This window comes from Aptenodytes forsteri, unplaced genomic scaffold, assembly GCF_000699145.1.
Source record: "Aptenodytes forsteri isolate BGI_AS27 unplaced genomic scaffold, ASM69914v1 Scaffold17, whole genome shotgun sequence".
NCBI lineage: Eukaryota > Metazoa > Chordata > Aves > Sphenisciformes > Spheniscidae > Aptenodytes > Aptenodytes forsteri.
In genome coordinates this window covers 392,414-415,373 of record NW_008795027.1, presented here as the reverse complement: position 1 = coordinate 415,373, position 22,960 = coordinate 392,414, and the positions used below count along the sequence as shown (strand labels likewise).

General features: G+C 39.3%; 1 protein-coding gene across 1 annotated transcript in view; it reads left to right on the top strand.

The window, feature by feature from the left end:
- Window positions 1–22,960, top strand: part of LRP5 (LDL receptor related protein 5) — a 128,441-nt gene that overhangs the window by 16,133 nt on the left and 89,348 nt on the right. The window contains exons 2-4 of the mRNA XM_009275996.2: window positions 2,381–2,578; window positions 6,356–6,552; window positions 8,893–9,024. Of these exons, the coding sequence (XP_009274271.1) occupies window positions 2,385–2,578; window positions 6,356–6,552; window positions 8,893–9,024 (523 nt within the window). The 5' untranslated portion in view covers window positions 2,381–2,384. The remainder of the gene's footprint in view (window positions 1–2,380; window positions 2,579–6,355; window positions 6,553–8,892; window positions 9,025–22,960) is intronic.

Genomic DNA, 22,960 nt, shown 5'->3' with positions numbered 1-22,960 from the left:
CCTTTTTAGTCTGCATTCATACATTTCAATATATGAATAAGTGTGGGACTGTCATAGCCATATGATATAGCTCAAAGTCACCTTTAATAGCCAGGTTTTTCTTAATTCAACAGTCCATCTTCTGTCCATCTTCATTCCTGTAGAGATGGCTCAAGATGTCCTTTGAATACTTCAAGCTAGTGCAGGTGAGCCAGATCAGAGAACTGATTTGACCTGACCAAAAATGAGTATTTGGCCGGATCAGTTTCACAGTCTGATTCACCAGCTGGTTGCATAGACAGTTTCTTTTATGTCTACTTTTCTCTGGCTTCCGTTGTTTGTCAATAGCTGCTTCCCCACACAGTTTGAGCTGCCACAAATTACAGCCTGACTTGTTAAGGAAAACCAAAATGAGTGGCAGTTTACATTCATAGCTTGTCCTGTGAACTGGGGCAGCTCAGCTACTGCTGCCGCTTCTTCAGGAATAGTCAGTCTGTCCTGGCTGCTGGAGCTGAGATGTTTTGGGGAAGGCATCTAGGGACGCATGTCCACTGCAGCCACTCTGAGGTGAGCCATCTCAGAAGCCTGAGGACTCATGTGCGTGGAAGCTTTACCATTTCAGCTAGAAAACTCCTTGTTTTACCCTCCGACACTCAAGTGTATGTGTATTGTGATACAAGTGAGTCATTGCTATCTGTCTGTCTATCTATCTATATTTTTACCTATATTCCCCTCTCCAGTGGGATAAACATGCTAACAATGATACATGCTGCTATGATCAGAATGGTCTAAATAGGTGCTGTGGCTGCGCTGGAACTGGAGGTACAGCTGAATCGGGGTGCAGTATGTATGTGGAGATCAGAGCATTTTAAGCTTAAGTGAGTTGTGAGGGATATGTGCTGGGGATAACTGTACAGTTGCCTGTTCTCCCTTGGCTGAAATGATGGCCCCAGCTGCACGTGCAGCAGCTACAGAGCTACTGCAGTTTACAGGAGCATCTTTTGTTGTGAAGGGAAGAACAACCTGCTGAGGAACATGACAGCAATTACAAATGTAATCCCCCCTTCGTTCCCAAAGTGGGTGGCATTCTCTTTGATAAAAGAAACCATGAAGCTTTTTTCCTCCGTGTGTGTTCACAGTGCACATTCATTTACTTCCTTTGTGGTTCCTAGCATGGTTGCATAGCCAGTGCTGTCTTCTTCAGGGCATCTGAGGGTCTGGGATAATCCAGGTTCTGAAAAGTCTGGCTAAGCATGGGCTCTGCAAGACTAAATAGATACCTCTTTACCATGCTTTTCTGGAGCTCCAGTGGTAGCAGGACTTAGCTTAGATGTAGCTCAGTGCCCTTACCCAGCTGGTGCCCATCCGGCACTGCTGTTGGTCTAATATAGCGCAATGAACCTGGAGTGCTGGAGAGTCCAGTGCGCAGACACGTAATTTTGTTTGAGGGCTCACTTAGGTCAAAGGCTTCCTGACACAGACCATGCCCAAAATGGCTGTATTGGCATTGGGAAAGCAGTATCGTTTCTCTGACTGGCCTGAGGTAGCAGTGCAAGGGGTCGGCTATGTTGTGTTTGCACCCCTGACATGCCGAATTTGCAACCTGGATAATGTTGCATTACATAATACCCATTACACTGGGTAATGTTTGCCAGCTGGGAACTGACTGTCCTCTTCTGATCAGACAATTTCTCTCCTAACTGTACAGTCTCAACTTTTCATGCAGATGTTGTGTGATTTGCCACATTTTGATCTGGTCCTTTCCAATTGATAAGTGCAGTTAATGTCTCTATTCAGGCTACTTAAATAGGTGGAGTGACAGGGAAACTGGGACATGAATGGGAGGGGAAAAAAAGCACCCAAAAATTTAATCTAATGTCATTCTAAGTCTACATGGATTCATGTTTTATTTATTGACAGAAACAAATTTCAGGGCACTTGATTTTATTCTTTTCTGTGTACAGACTTGGAAAAGGAAGCTCAGCTATGCTCATTGCCTGCTTGGATAGGTAATTAGTTGCTTCAGAATGTGATTTAGGATATTAACTTGTAGTAACTGGTCACACAAGGATGATACTCACTTGTAAATGCTTATGACAATCAGGTGCTGCCCAACATTGAAAAAGAATGGTAATACTTTATGCAGAGGCAATGCTTGTGAGAGATGCTCTCATGAAGGACTTTTTTTGCACCCTCTGGAACTGTGGTTTGATTTATGTTAATAAGTATGTTAATAAATTAATAAGTATTTTAAAGTTTTGGGGATATACATTTGTGTATATACACCACTCTATGTATATACACTTACGGGCTTTGCAAAGAGTTGCTATCCCTTCTGTTCCTAAAGCTAACCAGCATGTATTGTGATTTAATTTGTGTGTGTCTCTGCTTTCTTTTTCAGATACATGTATTGGACTGACTGGGGTGAAACACCCAGAATAGAACGGGCAGGAATGGACAGCAGTACGCGAAAAATAATTGTTGATTCAGATATTTATTGGCCAAATGGACTCACGATAGATCTTGATGAGCAGAAACTTTACTGGGCTGATGCAAAACTGAGTTTCATTCATAGGGCAAATCTTGATGGTTCCTTTAGGTAAGTTTCCTTTAGTCAATAATATGGTGTAAGTTATTTCTCACCTCCTGTGTTCATGTTGAACTGACGCATTTTTTTTCAGTAATCTAGAATAATGCCAATACCTTATTGTTCTTTTTAAATGCAATTGTTAATAGCCTTGCAAGAAGTAAAATAGCCTCACATCCTATAAAACTGGTTTTAAAAGTAAAACTATTTGTATCAGTATTTCACTATAGACTGTTTATAGCCTTCTTGTACAGCAGGATTTTTCATTTTTAGGCTTATGTTTGTCTTGAAAATAGTTGGAGATGCTTATCCTTGGCCCTGGGCAATCTAACATTTAACTAGTTAGTGGGATTTTACAGTATTGTTACTGTATTTTTTTTTCAACAGGAAATATACATTGAGACACACTTGTCCTTGGCCCCATCCAAAGATGACCTTTGTGTCATGCCTATAAATTAACTAAATTCAGCTTATTTCAGACTGTGAGCAAGCAGGAAGCAGATTTTCCTAAAGCTTGATAGAAAGCACGGTATGAAAGCTTTGGTTGGTGGCTTCTGTCCAAGTGTGCTGTTGAGTTTTGGCTTTTGTAGACACAGAGAAGTGACACTTCAGACAGGGCAGACCTAGACATTTGAGATTGCACCTTCAACTCTATGCAGTGTTCAATGGGCAGGTTGTGTTGGTCCTGAAGGGTGAGTGTCATCTGCCAGTGAAATGTCTTGCCGAGGAGGCAAGTCTCTGCGTTCTGGTCTGGCTTTGGTCTTCAGATAGTTTAAAATGACATTTTCATTTTTGTAATTTCATAACATTTTAAATGTCTGTGTTATGAAATCATTTTGCTTTGGTAAAAAGTTGGAGGAGTTTTATTTTATGCTTATCTGTGTAATAGAATAATATGCATTCCCCCAAAAAACCACTGCATTTTCCGTGGTGTTTTTCAGGTTTTTTTACCGAGGTGCATTCTGTGCCTGATTTTCACACTCATAAAAGAGGAATAACAATATTGACATCCTTTATAAAACACTCTTAAGTTCCTTTGAGAGCTCTATGTAAGAGCTAGATAATGGTGGCATTGTATTAAGTGACAAGTACTGACTGACAGCCAGAAGTATAGGCAAGGGAAAAGGCCTTTACGGAAGGGAGTGGTAGCTCAAAGGCTGGGTGCAGGTTCATAGACAGAAAGAAAATGCTTTCTCAGAATTCAAAATCTAAGAGAGATTTTCATACAATACAACATGAATATATTTCTCTGATTTGGGCACGAGTGGCAGAGGGTAAGGTTTCCAGGCTGATTCTGCAGTTATCATGGACATACAAATTGTATAAACTTTACTTGCATGTATGTGTAAAAACTTTGTAATTGTAAGTAGAATTTATTTTGCTCATTTTAAGGTAGAGAAAGGCTACCTGAAAGGGAGCAAGCCTTTGAATACACTAATTCCAGCAATCTGTCCAAATTACTGTGTGATAGATTAATGCATGTTCACCACCTCCCAAGCAGTTTTCTATTGAACAGTATTTTAGGAAAAATTAATGTATTTTGCGTTTAAAAAAAAAATTAGCTCACTGGTGTACACTTCTTAGATATTTTACTCAACTGCTGGAGGGAGTAAATGCACACTTGATGTCAGGCTGTTCCTATGCAGGATGCATTCTGGAAATTCCTTGTGTCTAACTGCATGTGGACTTTTAGGTGTTGTCCAATATAATAGCTTGATGTCATTTAGCTGTGTATATTTTATATTGTTACCATATGATAAAACTTCCTTCTTAAAATGTTATGCATATTAATAAAATGCCATGAGTATTGATCTTAATTTTAACTCTTTTAAAATGAAAATTTTTTTTTTTTTCCCCTTCCACTGATCAATGTTGAAACAGAAGTCTGTGAAGCTGGGACTTTTAGGTTCTGGTGCCAAGGTAGACTTCAATAATGGTTCAAACTAGGTGACAACTTTGGAGGTTGCTTCTGTTCCTTAAACATAGAGCAAAATAAGTTTCAACCAGACTTGTCAATAAAGAAATCTGATGGTGTTTCAAATGCTTCTACCCCTCCCGTCCCAGAATCACTTCAGAATTCAAATAAAAAGGAAATTTGCATTCCACATGGTGTATTAATGTTACTGGAACAATCTGCCTGTTGCATCTTAGCAAGCTTCAGTTTGCAAGCACATCAGCTGGAACTGTTTCAAGGGATGTAATTACAGAAGGAGAGACTTGGTATCTAAGAATGGTGGAAATAGGGGCAATATATAGTGGAAAACAGCTGCTACAATACTAGAATACAGCCACTGCTGTTACTAGTAAAGAAGCAACAGCAAAGGTGAGAGTGGAAAGAGAAAATGAAATCAGTATTTCTATTTTTTCTATCTTGTTTTATGGTGAGAGAAGTAGTGACAATTTGAAGGATAGAAATTTTAGAGCAGTTTCAATTTTATCTCTAGAACAGAAAGAAGAATAATAATTTTTTCTTTTTTCCACATTACCTGCTTTGTACATGTATATGCAAATACTTGTTTGCATGTGTCAGTCTGTTTTAAACTCGTCCATGTCTGAATACATATGAAGAATTTTGGGGGTACTTTTTATATTTCCCCCCCACCCCCCACCCTGTAAAATGCAAATGCTACCTCTGCTGCTCAAAATGAAACAGAATCCTTTCCCTAACCTGCCAAATGTTAGCTGGTTTTTGTTTTTTCTTTATCTTTTCAATGGAAACAATTTAAATGCAGATCTGAATATAGGTATAAGAAAAATATGTTCCTCACTTTCCTTCAGGATGATGCTGAGACTTCAGCTTTCTCAAAGTTGTATGATGAAAAATTTTGCATACTGGTTTGCTGTGTCAGAACACTGGTTTGGAAGGTGTGTGTATGCCTTTGTGTTTGCGTATATGTAAAATGCATGAATTTTGTGAAAACTGAGTTCATATTGTTTTGACTGAGGAATTGTCAAGTGTGTTTTCCACTGACTTAGTAAATGTCTCCAAAACCACTGAATATAAATTATACAAATTTATTGCAATATGTATAAATTTGGGGATCCTGTGAGTTTAGAAAACGTTGGAAATGTCATGTGTTTTGTGGCTTTCAGTTCAGCTGATAACCAATGTGAAAATGTATGCATTCCCAGAAGAGGTGTGGCTGAATGAGGTCATTGAAAAACATCTGAAATGTTTCTGATTTATATTAATTATAAATATTTAGTCTTAGAAAAAATACAACTGACCCTTGCTCTACATTTAAAAAGATAATCTGAAAAATATTTGTTTCTGCTGCTGACCAAGTTAAGAGGGGTAATTTAAAGAGACTCTCGGGTCATTTCTTCCTTTTCCTGCTACAAGAGAGGACTGAGTGCAACTGAAGTCCTGGGCAAAGATATCATATATTGCATAGGGGGATAAAAAAAGTAATGCTTTAATTGGAGGAGCACTCTTTGGACCTGTGTTTCCTCCAAAAGGCAATTGATTTTGGCTATTTGCACAGCCCTGTTAAGGAACTTCGGTGTGGCCTTTCAGAGGTCAGCGTGGAGCTGAATCAGATACCGTGTTGCTATGAAACCCAGTATATTTGTGTCCTTATTGCTATGAAGGGGCAAGTCTTGTTTTACATTTTTCAGTCTGATTATCACTTTTATCATCAGGTAATGACCTGATGGTAACTCTTGATCCAGTGAATTTGTTAAAAGATGATGATTCCTATATGAGTTTTTACAAAGCCAGATTTTTTTTTCTGAGTGGTTACAAGTGGAAGCAATGCATTTTTAATCCTTGCTCTTTCTTTCATCTAGGCAAAAAGTTGTTGAAGGTAGTCTTACTCATCCCTTTGCACTGACATTGTCTGGGGACACTTTGTATTGGACGGACTGGCAAACACGCTCCATTCATGCCTGTAACAAAAGGACGGGAGAGAAAAGGAGAGAAATATTGTCTGCCCTATATTCGCCGATGGACATCCAGGTCTTAAGTCCAGACCGGCAGCCATACTGTATGTTTTACTTTTCCCTGATACTTTTTGCATGACTGTTACTTATCTATCATAAAAATGGTTAGTGTGAAGTTGTAAGGTTTTGAATGCTTGTCGGGGGATTGGTTGCTACAGCTATAAGTACCCAAATCCTGTACCTTTCTTTGAAAATTCCAGCCTGAATTGGTATGAGCTCACTCATCATCCCAGTTGGTAACAAAATCCAAAATCCAGTGCAGTACTTCAGTGACATCTTTTGATTTGGAATATCTGAATGAGAATGATAAAGACTCACCTGGCATCTTTTTAACACCATTATTTTAAAGAGAACTGAAAAAAATGCTTATCATTACTTTTTTTTAAGTAGAATTACCACAAAATGTGTAATGTTCACATTGTACTTAGAAGTGTGGTTTTTGCAGTCCAGACTTGATAATTTTTATCTTCCATATGTAATAAATGGTTTATGAATGTTTCAATATGGAAGGGATTTAGTTCTGAGCTTTTATATGAAACATATACGTGCCTCTTGTAGTACCTTTCTTTGAAAATTCCAGCCTGAATTGGTATGAGCTCACTCATCATCCCAGTTGGCAAAATCCAATCCAGTGCAGTACTTCAGTGACATCTTTTGATTTGGAATATCTGAATGAGAATGATAACACCTGGCATGGCATCTTTTTAAAACCATTATTTTAAAGAGAACTGAAAAAAATGCTTATCATTACTTTTTTTTAAGTAGAATTACCACAAAATGTGTAATGTTCACATTGTACTTAGAAGTGTGGTTTTTGCAGTCCAGACTTGATAATTTTTATCTTCCATATGTAATAAATGGTTTATGAATGTTTCAATATGGAAGGGATTTAGTTCTGAGCTTTTATATGAAACATATACGTGCCTCTTTTTTCTTTATGTATGATGCTGCTTCAAAGGAAGGCAGGTGTAAAGAATTGAGAATTGAATGAGGCTGTAAATATTTTGTATATGCATGTGATTCCATGTGGCAGTTGGTCTAGGTTTTTTTAGGATTGTGAGAATGGGGCTTAAAAGCAATGGTGTGGAAATGTATATAACTGGGTAGCCATGGGAAGAATCATCTCTTGCCTAGGGGAGATACTCTTGCCATTTGGATTGGCTTCTTTATTTATGCCAACTGTAAAGTCTGCTTCCCTAAAGATAATGTTTGTTATTCCGGTAAAGTTTATAGGATGTCAGTAAACAGGCTTGCAAGTCAGCAAAAGGAGTTTGGAGATCATCCTTGTGATGCAACATGTGCAAGTTTTCATTGAGGTTGTCGGGTATGCACAGCACCCTTGTTTATCTCACAGCTTCAGCTAAGAGTTTGTCTGTGCTGAATTCTTGTCATTGCTTTTAGCTCAGAGAATGCCCCAGCCTTGGGTTATAGTATTTCTGTGTCAGTCACAAAGAAAATATGGCGCATAGGGAAATAGCATATGCTGAAAATAGCTCAGATGCCATTGTCTTTATTAAGATCAGGCTTGGATTCCTCCCTCTCCCTTTTTTCCCTCTTTGTGACTGTCAGTGGAAGTAACGTGAGCCAAACTAGCTGGAAATTTTGTGGGTTTATATTAAAACAGTTCAGATGCTTATTCAAACTATGACTGATTTTTGAGAGATCTTCCAAAACTTGTAGTATTTTTTAATAGCTGGCAGTATTCTCCATAATTATTTATGGTTACAGTTTCATTTCTTGCTGCCATTTTTTTCCCCCATGTAAATGAGATAGGTGCACGCAATTGTCATGTGTCCGTCCCCATCCTGTCCCCCCGCCCAATTTTTTTTTTTTTACGTTTTCAGAATTGCTGACTTTACATGTTGTTGTTCTGGATTTCCTGGTGATTCAGAGATATGTCTTTCTGTGAAAGCTTTGCAGTAGGAAAAGATTTTTCCAACATGCAACACTACTGTAATGTAGGAATTGTACAAATTGTTATGTTTTCCCTTCTTTCATAGAACCGGTCACCCCACCGCCATCACCACCCTCCAAGCCGTGTTTTCCATTTTCATGATGCTTAGCAGACCCGACATCCACAAAGTAACTGATGTCCAAAGCTCTTAGCTGTGTTCAGCTTTAGAAGCATTGCAAGAACTGTATAGTGAGATTGCGCTGAGCTGTCAGCTCTTTCAAAATCAGCTTTTGCGTGCATCTCGATTTGGGTGCCCCTAGAAGTAAGATACTGGGGAGGGGGCAATCAAACACTTTATTTTGTGGTTCCTCTGTCCTTTAGCACTAAAGCTTCTGCCAGTCATTTGGGATCTATGATTTCTTCCTCATGGAGAAAAGAGGGCTTTAGGGGTTCTAGAAAAATGAAAATAAATCTGTTTGGTTTCTTGAAGTTCACACTCCATGTGAAGAAAACAACGGTGGTTGCTCCCATCTGTGCCTGCTGTCTCCAAGAGACCCCTTCTACAGCTGTGCCTGTCCCACTGGTGTGCAGCTAGAAGATGATGGCAGGACATGCAAATCAGGTAGGAGCTTGGCTTTTCTACAGTGACAGTGTTGACTTGGTTTGGGTTTGCCACTTAAAAATTGAGCCTTGAAGAACTGAGTTGAGAGGAACTGTCTGACACACTGAAATGTCACTCCTGTCCTGATGAAGATGGCAGAAATTTTGCACCCAAGTCTCCTGCCAAGCTACCAAAGAGGGTGATATTTATGAACTAAAGTAATCCCTTGCATCAGAAATCAGAGAATTTTGACTGTATTTTGTGTCTTTGGACTGTATTTTGTGTTGCCAGTTCTCTGTAGGAATGAAGTAGTATGTGGAGCCCATTGCAGAAGAATTTTGAAGTAAGCTATTGTAGGACATCTTTCCGTTTGGACAATGGACCATGGACAGACTTCTGCTCCCTCCCATTCATTGTCCAGTAGTGGTCAATGATGCACTAGTGGTGGCCGAGTTGTTGCCTTCCAGTTGCATCTCAAAGTTAGCAATATGCTTGAGACTTGTTCTGCACACAGATGTGCCAAAAATTTGTTCAAGGCCATATCCACGTGCCCATGTACTATTTTAGAGATAACCCAGTGAGTTGCCTCTGCTTCAATTAGTTTTATAATGAAATAATCTGTACAGAAAAATTCAAAATTAAGGTTTAAACTAAAAATACTATTCGTCTGGTTCTGAAGATTAATCATCCCTCTGTTTCCCTTTGGGCTGCTCTGTGAGAAGGATTTATGAGAAAATTGCACTGGGATTTTTTACTTTCTGGGTCTAGTTTGTGTTTTTCGGACATTATATTTGATTTTGAAAAGTGAGGCAAGGCTTTGTGTGAAGAGACTTACAAAGTTTGCTGCTTGAGATAATTGAGCTAGAGAAAATAATGTTCTAGGTGGCTGTTCCATGTCACTGAGAAGTAGGAGAGGCTTGTGTATTACCAGTAGAAAGCTGTTTAGAGAACAATAGCTAGAGTATATACTTTAATTGAAAAGTATAACTAGATGCATATTTTGTATCCATAAGTTGAATGAGTCTAGTGGTATACTTTGAAAGCTTGGTTTTATAATTGATCGGGAAGCCTCTTTTTAAAAACACATCTTAGAAAAGCAGGCAATTAACACTGATACAGTGGTAGGACACTAGGAGGCAAGGTTTTGGAGAATGTTCTGCCAACAGACTAAAAGATACTCTGCTGCCTGTCTCCAATGTGTTTTCAACGAGTCTAGTCAAAGAGTATAGTCATTTTCTGATGTGCCTTGATTCCTCTGAGTGCTAAAGCAAGCATAATAGATGCCTTTCATGTGTGAACTTGAACCAGAATTTGAACACTGAACCTCCAGGGTTTAAGGGCCAGCTTTATTAGCTCATCCTGCTGCAATTGAAAGGCTTATAAGGTAGTTCTTGCAGCTGCTGAAAGACCTTTCTCTTTCCTCCTTCCAGCTTTGGAAATTTTCCCTTTCACAGCTTTTCAAAAAACATTGCTGAACGCTCAGGACAACCTTTTTAGACATTCATCTTGACCTCATGTTTCTGGCAGTGGGAATGAAGGTCAGCCTGCTTTTGGCGTTTTGGCGGATAGCACAAGCAGGAGTGACTGCTTATACGGTGCTTTCACCTTTCCATTGTCAGACCAGACAATCTGTCAAGGGTGTTCTGTCAAAGGAGGGCAAAAAAGTGGGATGGGAACAGGAAATCTGGTTTTGCATTAGAATATGACAGTTTCATTCAGCTTTATGGATTATTTCTTTCCCAAGCTTCACATCTTTTGTTGTCCTGTCTGCCTTACGCCAACATCCATTTGCTTCTCTTTCTCCTCTTATTAACTAACTTCTTGGTTGCAAGGAACTGACTTTTTGTTCTCTGCACGAGTCCTTTGTAGTAAAGTTGTATCAGGAACTATGGATGCAACAGAGTTGACCATCTCTCCATTTCGTTCCTTATTGGCTTGGGCAAAAGTGCAAAAGCACGAAGTCACTTGGGCTTATCAGCTTCTTTGACATTAGGCTTTTAAGTGAATTACACAAATGCTACTGGAGATTTGTCTGCAAGAGGAAAAAGCATTCAGTTCTCAAAATCTGTCCACATGGGGAGTTTACTGGTGCAAGTATAACTATATAATGTTACTGTATATCTCTGTCAGAAAGTGTTCTTGTGCAGAAAAGCGCTGAGGCTCTTCGGCGATTTCAGCTCTCTTGAATATTGAAGAATACATATATTGGTAATGTTCAGGTATGAGAGCTCTGTAGCTCTTTACAAAGAGTCTTGAATGGTAATGGGCCTAGGTAATTAAGAAAACATGAATTTAAGGACAGGCTGTGCCACTATTTGCTTTGCTGTGGGTTTTGTCTGTACGCATTGAAACTCCGAAACTCTGGATTTTTACACTTTTTCTAACTGTTGATGTGCTGAAGCCATAAGTATTGTGTCTGTGTTAAAAGAATAGTTCATTATTCTGTAGTTTTGGCTTTTGGTGTTGATTCGTTCTTGCTTTCTCTCTGGTTCTAAACAGTTGCTCTGAATAAATAAAAAAAATTAGCTCTACAGTAAGTATCCATCACTAATAACAGATACTAAATATATGGATAGATTGCAACTGGCATCAAGTATAAGTTCCTCTCTGGGAATGTGTACTTGTTTTGTGCAGGTATATGTTTTGTGTTGCTTCCCTCCAGACGTGTGATATTAAGTCTGTTCTCCTCTGTTGGCTGTGAAAATGCTCTGGACTTGCTTGAAGTTCCCATATCAACAAGCAGAGGGGTTGTAAGTTTGGAAAGTAAATCAGCTGCACCTGACCATGTACTCTTAGCAAAGTGAGCATTCAAGCTATGATCTTTGGAATTACTTAAGAAGTTGCACTGGACCACTACTGTCTTGGTGGATGTGTCCAAATACACGATTTTAGATAGGTATCTGAACCAAATCTTGCCTGTGTAGAAGATAATGAAGTCACAGTTTGTAATGCCCATCAGAGCCCGATGGCTCTAGTCTGAAGTGCCTGTGGAGGGTGGCTTAGTCAGTAGTAACTCTTAGTACCTCGTAACTTCCAGGAATGACTGACCTCTGAAATTTCATGTTTCAAAATTGAGCTTCAGTTCTTAGACCAGGTGGCTTTCTTGATTTATGGGTTTGGTTTTTTTTTTATTTGTTTTTTTTTGTTTGAAAGTCTTCTCTAAGCCTGCTTGAGCAATGGCATGAATGTTTGAGAAAGAAACAAAGGTTTGGTTGCAGTCATTTAAAAGGGATGTGTAATTCTACCTAATTAGCTCTTTATTCATGCAGTCGTAAGATTGTAAGCCTGCTTTAGTTAATCTTCAGTTTCTTGCTTTAGATGCTTTCTGATGCAAATAATCAAAGTCTTAAGACCAAAGTAAAAATTATGTGTGTTCTATGCATATTTTCAGGGAAACAAAGTTTGGTTTGATCAGCAATGGACAAGCAAATAGGCCAGTTTAGAAAGCAGAGCGGAAGTATGGAAATCTTAAAAGCTTGAGGACCTTCTTTCAGTCATTTTGCTGACTTAGGGCTATCCTGAGGTTTTTCTTTCTGTCTTTGTTTAAGGACCACATTTATCTTCTTTATGAACAGAATTATTTTGATTCATGAGTCTTTTGTTTGTCTGCGAGAGCTCCTTTCAAGAAGCTGTTCCTTGTCCTTCCGTCCTGAGGTTCTTTTCCTAGGATTTAGTGAGTTCTGTTGTTGAGCTAGTAGTAGTTCGAAGTGTTGTGAGAAAGACATGTATTAATAGCTAGTGTCATGTCTCCAACAGTAAACCATTTGAACCTTTCTTACCTTGCAGGGCAGAGTCTTCAGGTGATAGCTGCATGTCATCTCCTTTGAGCAGCTTCACCTTCCTCATGCTTCTCATTCTTGCTTTCCTTGGTGCACAGTGAACGACAAGAATTTATCTGTTTCTGACTACAGCTCTGGTGCACCTTTGGTATAATTTGCACCACTTAATGTGAGTATTTCCAGGCAAAATGGAGCCAGGGTCCTTCCATCCTGTTCTGCTTTCATGGAGCAGGTTTGCTTTGCTCTGCTAGGCGGAGGTGCAGTCTCAAAATGTTGGATGACTCCCCGCTTTTTCCTTCCCTCTTTGACGTGACCATGTGGTTCAGTTCAATCCCATTCAAGCGAGTCTAGAGGTTTGTTGTATATCTTGTCAGCTAATTGTGGTTAAACCCTGATAAACAGCTGTCTGTATGCATCCTTCCCAGACTGAGCTGGTTTCTGTAAACAGCGTTCAGCAGCCTGTTCCACTCATGTTTCTGGAAAATATATAATTTCTTTCTGCTGTATTCAGTGTTGCTGGCATACAGCTATTGCTGCAGGCCTTCTAAAAGAATGTCAAAAGCCTAATCTTTTTCCTTACAAGTGGATATATTTCCCTGTAAGTGGTCACTCTGACTTCCTAAATTCCCTCTGCCTGTTAGTGTTGCATTCCGAAAGGATCTTACTCTCATTGCACATCATTTTCTGATATCATGGTACCAAGGAAGTCAAATTGTATATGAACTAAAATTAATTTGACAGAATTTTAAAACCTGTCATCCATGGCTGATACCACAAAATATTTTGAGTGAAAGCTCAAATACTCCCCACCTTGCCCTCCCAAGTTTTTACTAGTTTGGCTCTATGGCTATGGAGCTCTAATAAGTAGGATAAACTAGGACTTCAGCTAATGTTATTTTTATTGTATAAAAGGGCACTTAGAGCTACACAATGTCAGAATTAGTCCAGATCCATGCAGCTTCTGGAAGCTGCGTACCCCAAGGTTTAAAAAACTATTTAATGGGTTTTTTATTTTTGTTTCTCATTAAACATATAATGCTTTGCTGCAGTATATGGATAAAATATTTCAGTAAAAGCTGCAGAATTTTCTTTACTCATTATGCAGCTTCATTGTACCAATTCACTTGGCCTGGGCATCATTAGTTTTTGATCCAGTTTACTAAAATTGCTGTACTGGTTTTGGCTGGGATGGAGTTAATTTTCTTCATAGCCGCTCGTATGGTGCTATGTTTTGGATTTGTGACCAAAACAGTGTTGATAACGCAGGGATTTTTTAGCTAGGGCTGAACAGTGCTTGCACAGTGTCAAGGCTTCTCTGTTTCTCACCCTGCCTTGCCAGCGAGTAGGCTGGGGGTGCACAAGAAGTCAGCAGGGAACCCAGCTGGGACAGCTGACCCCAACTGACCAAAGGGATCTTCCGTACCATACAGCATCGTGCTCAGCATATAAAGCTGGGGTAAAGAAGGAGGAAGGGGGCACACTTTGGAGTTAAGGCATTTGACTCCACAAGTAACTGTTAGGCGTGATGGAGCTCTGCTTTCCTGGAATCAGCTGTACACCTGCCTGCCAATGGGAAGTAGTGAATGAATTCCTTGTTTTGCTTTGCTTGCACATACAGCTTTCGCTTTACCTATTAAACTGTCTTTATCTCAACCCATGAGTTTTCTTACTTTTCCCCTCCCCATTCTCTCCCCCATCCCACTGCTGGGAGCCAAGTGGGCAGCTGGGTGGGGCTGAGCTACCCACTGGGGTTAACCCACAACAGTTGTGCAAACAGTAGCTCTGTTTTCTTTCTCTTCTCTGGAGTTTGGAGGGGAAGCTATTAATTTCTGTAAAGTCTTCCTTTCAATTTTGCATGATGTATTTTACTCTCTACTATGAGGAAAGTTCCCTGACGATGTTTTATCTGATCATTCTGTGCTGGGTGATTTCTCTGTTTCCTGTGGCAGATGTACTTTTAATAAATCAAACATTCCTGAGTGTTACATTTGTTCTATCTAAATTCCTCTCCAACCAAATTTAAGTCTCCATTAAGAGGAATCTTTTTGTGCTTGCTTCCACAAAAAAACCCCAAACCTTTCTGTGCATTTCTGTAGGCATTGTTTACACTGAAATCTCCTGGAGATTTAATTTTACACTGATTTATTTTCTTTCCATTTTTGTTGGGAAAGATGATGAGTCTGTTCCCTTTCTCGTATTTGAAAGCAAGATGAGAGACCTCTTGGTAATAAGGCATGTGGGTGTTTGAGGTATAGGTGTATTTGCATGCCATACAAACAATAGATGACAAATGTGACGTTAAGTGCAACTTAAGCAAGTATTTGGCAGGGGGAAGCATTTAGTGGCAAACTGCATCAGCAGTCTTTCATCATAGCTAGACTACTGCTGTCTTCTAGTGCTAAATCCAGGCTCTGATCTTTAACACCAGTAAGAACTTGATGTCCATCTATATGAGATATCCCTTCTCTGTCCATGACCTTTGAGTTTGCCATACTCTCAGAGAAATGCTCTTGGTATTTTGAAGCTTGCACAAAGGAGCGATGCTGGAACTAAGGGCAGTGCCAACTGAAGTATGTTCCTTTAATACACTAAGCATTGCTCGGTATAGATCTAAGTCAAGCAGTGTCTGGATGACCCTCTTAGTCCTACAGTTTAGTTTTAGGTAGTCCTGCAAGGAACAGGGAGTTGGACTCGATGATCCTTATGGGTCCCTTCCAATTGGAGGTATTCTATGATTCTAAGTAGACTGAGCACAACCATCTCCAGCAAGGGCTATAAAAATGTAAATGATTTTCTGCAATAACTGAAGACAAGGAATTTGGCTGCAAAATCAACAATATAGTAATGGTACCTTAGCTTCTGCTTACCTTGGTATTATTACTGAACTAGGAAAAAGTAAATGCCCATATACTGTGGACAGCTTTGTGAGCTTGATGCTATACTTGCAATGCTTAGTAATAGATTACTTCTATCAGGGGTCTCTTCCTAAAGGCTGTGTACAAAAAATTCGACTCGTTAATATGTTAAGGATAAATGTCCGAGATTACATTTACTCCTACTAGTGACTTGCTTTAAGATTTTACGGAGGGGAAAGTATAGAGCAGAAATAAAGGAAATTTGGGTATTTGCATCCTTCTAAAGAGCAGGACCTATTAGATACTGCAGATGAATACAGATAAAGGAAGTCCTCTGGTACAATGGCAGATGACTGGTTGGTTGCCTAATAGGATAAATGATCCTATTTCGGTTGTTAAACACATCTTTTTTTCTTCTGTAACTTTTGGTTCTTTCTGGTTTCCTCTTCTTGGGTGCTTTTATATATATTTATACATAAACGTGAGGTTTTTAAAAGACCCTTTCAAGTTTAAATTTCTCATTCTTAAACTAAAGATAATCTCAAGGTGAGTTGATAAGTTAAGTACACTGAAAAGTGATTTGTCCATTTCATGATGGTAGTGAAAACCTGGCCCTACTGAGATCACAGGAAAGCTCCTGTAAGTTTCCCTGGGACCAGGGACTTCATCCAGGATCCTCTCTGGATATTTTTTGATGCCCTTTAATAACCCCAAAGTGTTTGTTGTTGTTATTTTATATTTTAAATTCCTTACATTGTCTGGAACAAAGGAGGATCAGCTTTATTGTCTTGGGATAAATTGGCTTACAAGTTCGGGTATGAATTTTTAAAGAAAAAAAAAAGTACACTGAGTGTGTGCTATAAATGCTCAAGTGCAGGAATTTTTAGTGTTTGTATGTCACAAGTTACCTGTGAATGGCCTGCTGATGTAGCTGGCAGGTTTGACATTGAAACAGGTACCTGAATTCTCAACTGCATTGGTGGCTTGGCTTCTTTACCCCAGCAAATCTACCCTTAGAGAAGAGAGGGTTTACGCTACTTGAGGTGTGGAAATTAAACTCTTATTGTGCATCAGTGTGCATTTCTTAAAGCCAGCATAAGAGCTGCTGCCGTATCTTTAGCTTTAAACATAATATGAGTCAAACTAAAAAAGTTACTCATTTTCAGAACCTCCTTTTATTTAATCAACGGCAGGAGGTTGGTTGTTTTAAAGCAGTAACAAGGAGAATTTCTTCCCTCTTCTGCCCCCACCCCCTCAAATGGGTGATGGGTACTTTCTAGAAATCTGGTTCCTTTAAGATATCTCAGTCTAGATGTTTAACTAGCCAGCTGCTTTTGCAGTAATCTTGTCCCTGGTACATGTCAGAATGTAAGTGGTCGTTTGAGACATATGGCATGTTGACTTCAACTCACCAGAGACGCATTTCTCCAGTTGAAGGCAACTGTTATTTGCTTGAAAGTGGGAGAGCTTTGGCTGTTGAGTCAGTCTCATATGGTGGTAGGAGCTGTAGAGTTTCTGCCAGGAAGGTATGACAGCTGTAGTTTCTCAAATGAACTGAAATTTCGTGGGAAAGAGGAGGGGGGGGGAGGGGGGGGGGGGGGCGGAATTTGTAATTGGAGAAGGCGGCACTAGCTTCAGGCATTTGAAGAGTCAGCTTCCCTTATTTATCCTTGATACTGTTGTTGAGGCAGTTGATCAGGGTTGGGTAATATTCCCAGTGTCTTATTTCTCTGTGCCATTCTTCACAATGCAAAACAAAAGTGTTTTTGGAACCTGCTGGTTAATACTGCAGGGCTCATACTGTTTTTTATGCAGGAGATAGAAGAGTACTGAAGGAAGAAATGTTAAGGCACTTCCTTCTCATTTCCTGTGTGTTTCTTGGTGCACATCATACGTTTTAAAAGTTTTGTGTCTGCAGTTCCTTGGCTGAGCAATCATCAGCTTATTTGAGCAATGAAGCCTCAAGCATGACAAGCAGGCAGGCAGATACCTCCATTGTACAGTATTTCTTCTCATGCGATTTAACCACCAGAGAAGAAGGTCTCTTTGCTAACACGTCTTTCTGATTAATAAAGAGAAACAATATGGACTAATCCAGACTTTCTGATTAAGTAGATCAACTGCTAATTAGAGATGACCAGCCTCTTTGCGAAAGGGAAGGGTTAGGGAGACATTTGTTATTTGGGATAATTGCTGTAAATCAGCTCTTTCAAGTACCTGAGAAAGCTTCAGCTGGCATTGTGTGAATAACCTAAAATAACTGGCAGGGGTCTTCTGGCACTTGGAAGATGTTGGAAGAGAAATCTTGCATATCAGTAGATAACTCTGATTATATTCTAGCATTGATTTGGGGCTGTATTGGGAAGGAGCACTCATGTCCTAATCCGTTTGTCATGAGGAAAATAAACAAAAAGATAACTCTATTTTTCCTTATTTCCTAGAACCTTGACAGCTGCCTGCATGCCTGTCTCTCTCCCTTGCACACTTTGTGATTGAAATGCAACTGTGGAAAACTACGATCTTTTGGTTGCATGGTGCTTTGACTTCATAGGTGTCTTCTGTCCTGTGCCTGGTGTCTGACTACCATAGGGAGATGTTATCCAGAAGTTCTGGAGGACTTTTTCGTCATTCCCCCTCTCCCTACTGCACTCCCAAAGGTGTATCATGCTTGCTTTGCTTATCAAGGAATTGTCGATCTCATGTTTTTCCTTTGTTAGGCTGAGATGGGGCTTCTTAAAGGTTACTGTGATCCTTCTCTGAAGGAGGGATTTGTGTAATTGGCATCTCCCTCAATGCCTGCAGCCACGTTAGTTCCCTAATCATAGCGGTGTCTTTCCTCCAGTCAGCAGATGCTCTACTGAAAGGACCTGTGGGTGTTTTGCACGAGATGAGAGGGAAAGTTTGGATAATAGATCAAATGTACAAGTAGTCTACTGTGGTTCCTGCAAGGTGGAGAATTATCCAGATTCCACGCTATGAAAATGAGTGCAGTGGGCTGAATGAGGAAATAGCATTTCACTCACTGCATCTGGACCCGTGTTACGCTACTTACTCCAAACACATTCTATTGATTCTTTAGCACTAAAACAATGGGCTAGCATGTTATTTACTCAGTAAGAAATAGTATTATGTGGAACTATATTTCACTGAGATACCTTTGCAATACACCAGAAAGGGTTGTAAAAACTGTCCAGCAATGGGTACCTGACAATCTAGAATCTAGCGGCTACCTCTTCTGTTTCTACTTCATTTCATAAAAATTTCATGAGTATTTTTTTTTCTTTCATTCATGTGTAGATCTTGTTTGTTTTGAGTCTGTTTTCCTCTTGCTTTTGTTAATATGTTATGTTTATGATTTTATTTCATCTGTATGAAAAGATTACATTACTTTCTATTCATAGCAACTTTTATCCTCCTGAATAGGGAGTACTTCGTGTAGCGACAAAATGAAATAGCCTCATACGGAAATGGCCTTGTTTATAATTTCATTGGATAAAAGCCATTAGAAACATGCTGTAAGGAAGACACCTGGAGGGAGTGAGGAGCATTCTGGAAGGTCTGCCATATCACCTTCTAGCTCTGTCAGTGGCTTTGCCAGGCTAGTGAATGAAGCTCTTTTTTCAGGCTTTGGTGCACGTTTCAGATTGATGACTGCTTTCCAGGACTCTAAAACACCGTCTAGTTAGAGATGGTAACTAGCTCATTTTGTGTGTGGTTACGGGGGGGGTGGTGGTGGTGGTGGTTTGTGTGTGTATAAAGGAAAAAGCGACACTCTCCCTTTTCAGCACTATTGAGTCTCTGGATTGATTCCGGTTTTATGCTGCAGGAAGACCACACCCTGAGTCTGCACTGAAAAGGTTTACGTGTAAACTTTGTTACCTTGCATTCACCATGGGCTAGGTACATGCACAGGGAAAGTTACCAAGACCCAGTGATAGCTTGTTGAGTGCTGTAGCTTAACTACCACTTCAAACATTGGGTGGCCAAGCTCTAATTTACTGCATCAATGTAGCAACAGTGAGGTTGAGACACTCCCTAGGTTTGCAAACCCTAATTTACAGTTATTTATAAGTTTTTTCCATGTTGTTTACCCTTTGACAGATGATTGTGTTCGCTCAGAATTGAATTTTCTGTGGCTCCATCATACTTGGAACATAATAAGTAACGCTTAAATTTCAATGCATTATATATAGCTATCAGCCTCAGAGAGGGCCTGTGGGATGTAAAGTATTTACTTCTGTGTAAAGGAGGACAGCAGTGCAGGGAAACTAATATGTTCAAGGTCTCTTGGTGAGTGGGAAATGCCTGCAATTAGAAGTCAACAGAAGTAGGATTGTAGAAAAACTATTTCAAGTGTATTTCTGTTCAGTATTTTTTAAAAAAATATTATGTATCTTGTTGGGTTGTAATGAATTTTTGATCATCGTCTGTGTATATTTGAAGGTGTCACTGCCAAAACTGTTTAACAGAAGCTAGGTGGTAAAATGGCTGTCACTTCTAAAGGCAGTGATTCCTTACTCTGAGCCAGTGGGGTTATATATCTCCAGCAGAGAATAGGTGCATTTAAACTTTAAAACCATGCTTTGCAAGGAAATGCCAGAATCCAAAGACTGTAGCCTTTTTCTAGCAGTGTGGATTTCTGACAGACTTTTTCTTGGCCCATCCTTTTTCCTATGGCTTGCGATGAACTGTTATTAAGAATTCTGTGCAAAGGGATGTTCATTTTTTTTGTTAATAATAAGTAGAAGCTGGGACTATGATATCTGTAAGTTAACATTCAGATTTACCACTTAACATTTCCAACTTTCGCTTCTCTTTCTTTAAAGCACATGTAGTATAGACAGACCTCGGGGTGAGGGGGTAAGACTTAGTTGTTCAAGTGCTTTGAGGCCTTTGGATGAAACCTCTGTATAAGGGCAGATTCTTTGCTTGGTACAGCGATAGACAGGCAGTTGTGCTGATCTTTGATTTTGGTTACTACCAGTGCAGTTATGACTGTTATACTAATGCTATTTTGAGTAAGTCTTCATAAGAGTTATCTAGTCCTCTGTCAGTAGTAACTTTACAAAAACTTTAGAAAGCTTTGTGCTCGCAAGTATAGTACTGGGTATACAGAAACTTAAGGTGTCTCACAGAAGCTCAGTCCTAAATTAGAGTAGGGTAACTATGACTTCTGTGTTGCAACGACTTTCTCTGGAAGAAACATTACTTTTGTCTTAGTCAGCTGTTTTGTGCTAATGATCTTATCAGCTGTAGAGTTTAATTAATATTCTGTTTGTGGGGGTTTTTTAGTGGCCGTATGAATGTGTCAAAAGTCTGAATTGTAGGGTTTTTTTTTCTGGTTCAGGCAAAGTAACTGTTAGAAGTCTGCTACTGAGATAATGGAAGAAACAGTAGACAATAGCTTTTCACTGTAACATGCAGACAGATGTGATGTAATTTATGAGTTATGTGAGTGTTCTGGTATTTCCTTTCTTTGTCACAAGTGTTAGTTTTCCTTATGCCTACTTACCTTTCAATTAAATCAAGCCCTGTCTGAATGTGGGCACTCAAAACATTCTTTCAAAGAAACCTTTCCTGTTTGTATTTTGTTGGTTGCATACTCCCACCGCACACAACTCTCGGTTTTAAATTGGTAAACCTGATGTGCGTTGCATGCTCTCCCCAGTCCACAGTGTCAAGTGGGAGAGTACATCGCCAGCTTTTCCAGCCCATTGCCATCACACAGTACGAAGCTCTCTTCCTCTCAGACTGGAAGATAAATAAAGACCTGAACTGGGATGCGTAGTGCTGTTCACGTTGCAACTGGCTCTGTGAAGGTACCCAAGGAGAATATATAAAAAGAATTTCCATTTATTTCTAGGTATTACCACAGTTTGTTTCAACTCCTTAAATATTTTTATTTTCTGTGGAAGTTGAATAGCAGGAATGGGGTTTTACACAGTGCTGTTGATTTAAACCTCTCATAGTGAGTTTCATTACATCATTTTTCCTGTGGTATGAAGAGCAGCTAATGCTAAACCCTTGTGCAAGACATTGTAATTGTTTTGAATATTGGCAAAAATTCAGATTTACCACTTAACATTTCCAACTTTTGCTTCTCTTTCTTTAAAGCACATGTAGTATAGACATTATTAAACAGCATGGCAATGTTACCTATTTTCATACACTCCATTCAGTTGGGAACCCCCCCCCCCCCTTTTGCCGTACATTGAAACTTTGCCAGGTATTTCACTGTATTACAGCAACTAGCAAAATGCCTTGCTTTTCTGATAAATCGTTTTAGTTTATCAAGAGTGCTGAGATAGCTGTACTCAAACAGCTTGTAAGAGAGTTGCCTGCAGTCAAAGTACTTCTAACGCACTCTTCCTGAAAAGCGCTTACTATTTTGTTCTTTGGAGAAGAGCTAAAAGCTTTTCCATTTTTACAGTTTATCTGATTTTTTTTCCCCACAAATATAGAGATTTCCAAAGTTGCCTGTAAATAGACTGAGTCTATACGTGCAGATGCATGCACATGCACATACATAAAACTGGGGGAAGAGTCCCACAATGGAGCATTGTTCTAGCCTAATTAGCAGACAGACAAATGGGAAAGGAATAGCATGGCGTTTTCTGGCATAGATTAGCAGAGGCAACCACTGCGGTCTACATTTGTTTAGGTTGGGTGAATAAATTGGAGCATTTGTTACTGTATTATAGATGTCTTGTCACTTGTCAAATGTGAAGTGGGCCAAGGGAAGAATAAAAAAAGCTCTTGTCAAGCTGGTGAGATGGCCTGCTTTGCTGCCATCAGCTCTGATTGCAGTTAATTTTGCAAATAGAATACAGTTGCCATTTCCAACACTGAAGCATGAATTTTTAATAATGAGAGCACAAACCAACCAAATCAAAGCAAACACTATTCCTAGCATTGATATTAAAAATAATTGATTACTGGGTGTGGGAGGAAAGCATCACATATACGAGCAAAAAAAAATAAGTCTCTCAACCTGTTTCTGTAGGATTTCTTGATTGCAAAGAGAGAATATAGTCTTCAGGGAGTGAGAATAACTGCCTTGAATGGTATTATTTTGTTTTCTGTTCTGGTTGGTTTTTAAATTCAGATATTGTTCTGCATATTAAACAGAACAGTTCAACTTTTATGGATATTAGACCTACTGAAAAGTTCTGTGGAAGGTCTGCAGAAAGCTTTTGCTGAATAAAAAAAGACTAGAGAAAATAAACAGTTCAAAGTTTAAACCAGTTGGAAAAATAAAACAATTTGAACCGTGGGTCTTTCTAAATGGAAACTTTAGAGGGACCTAATTCCTTCTGTTTTTCT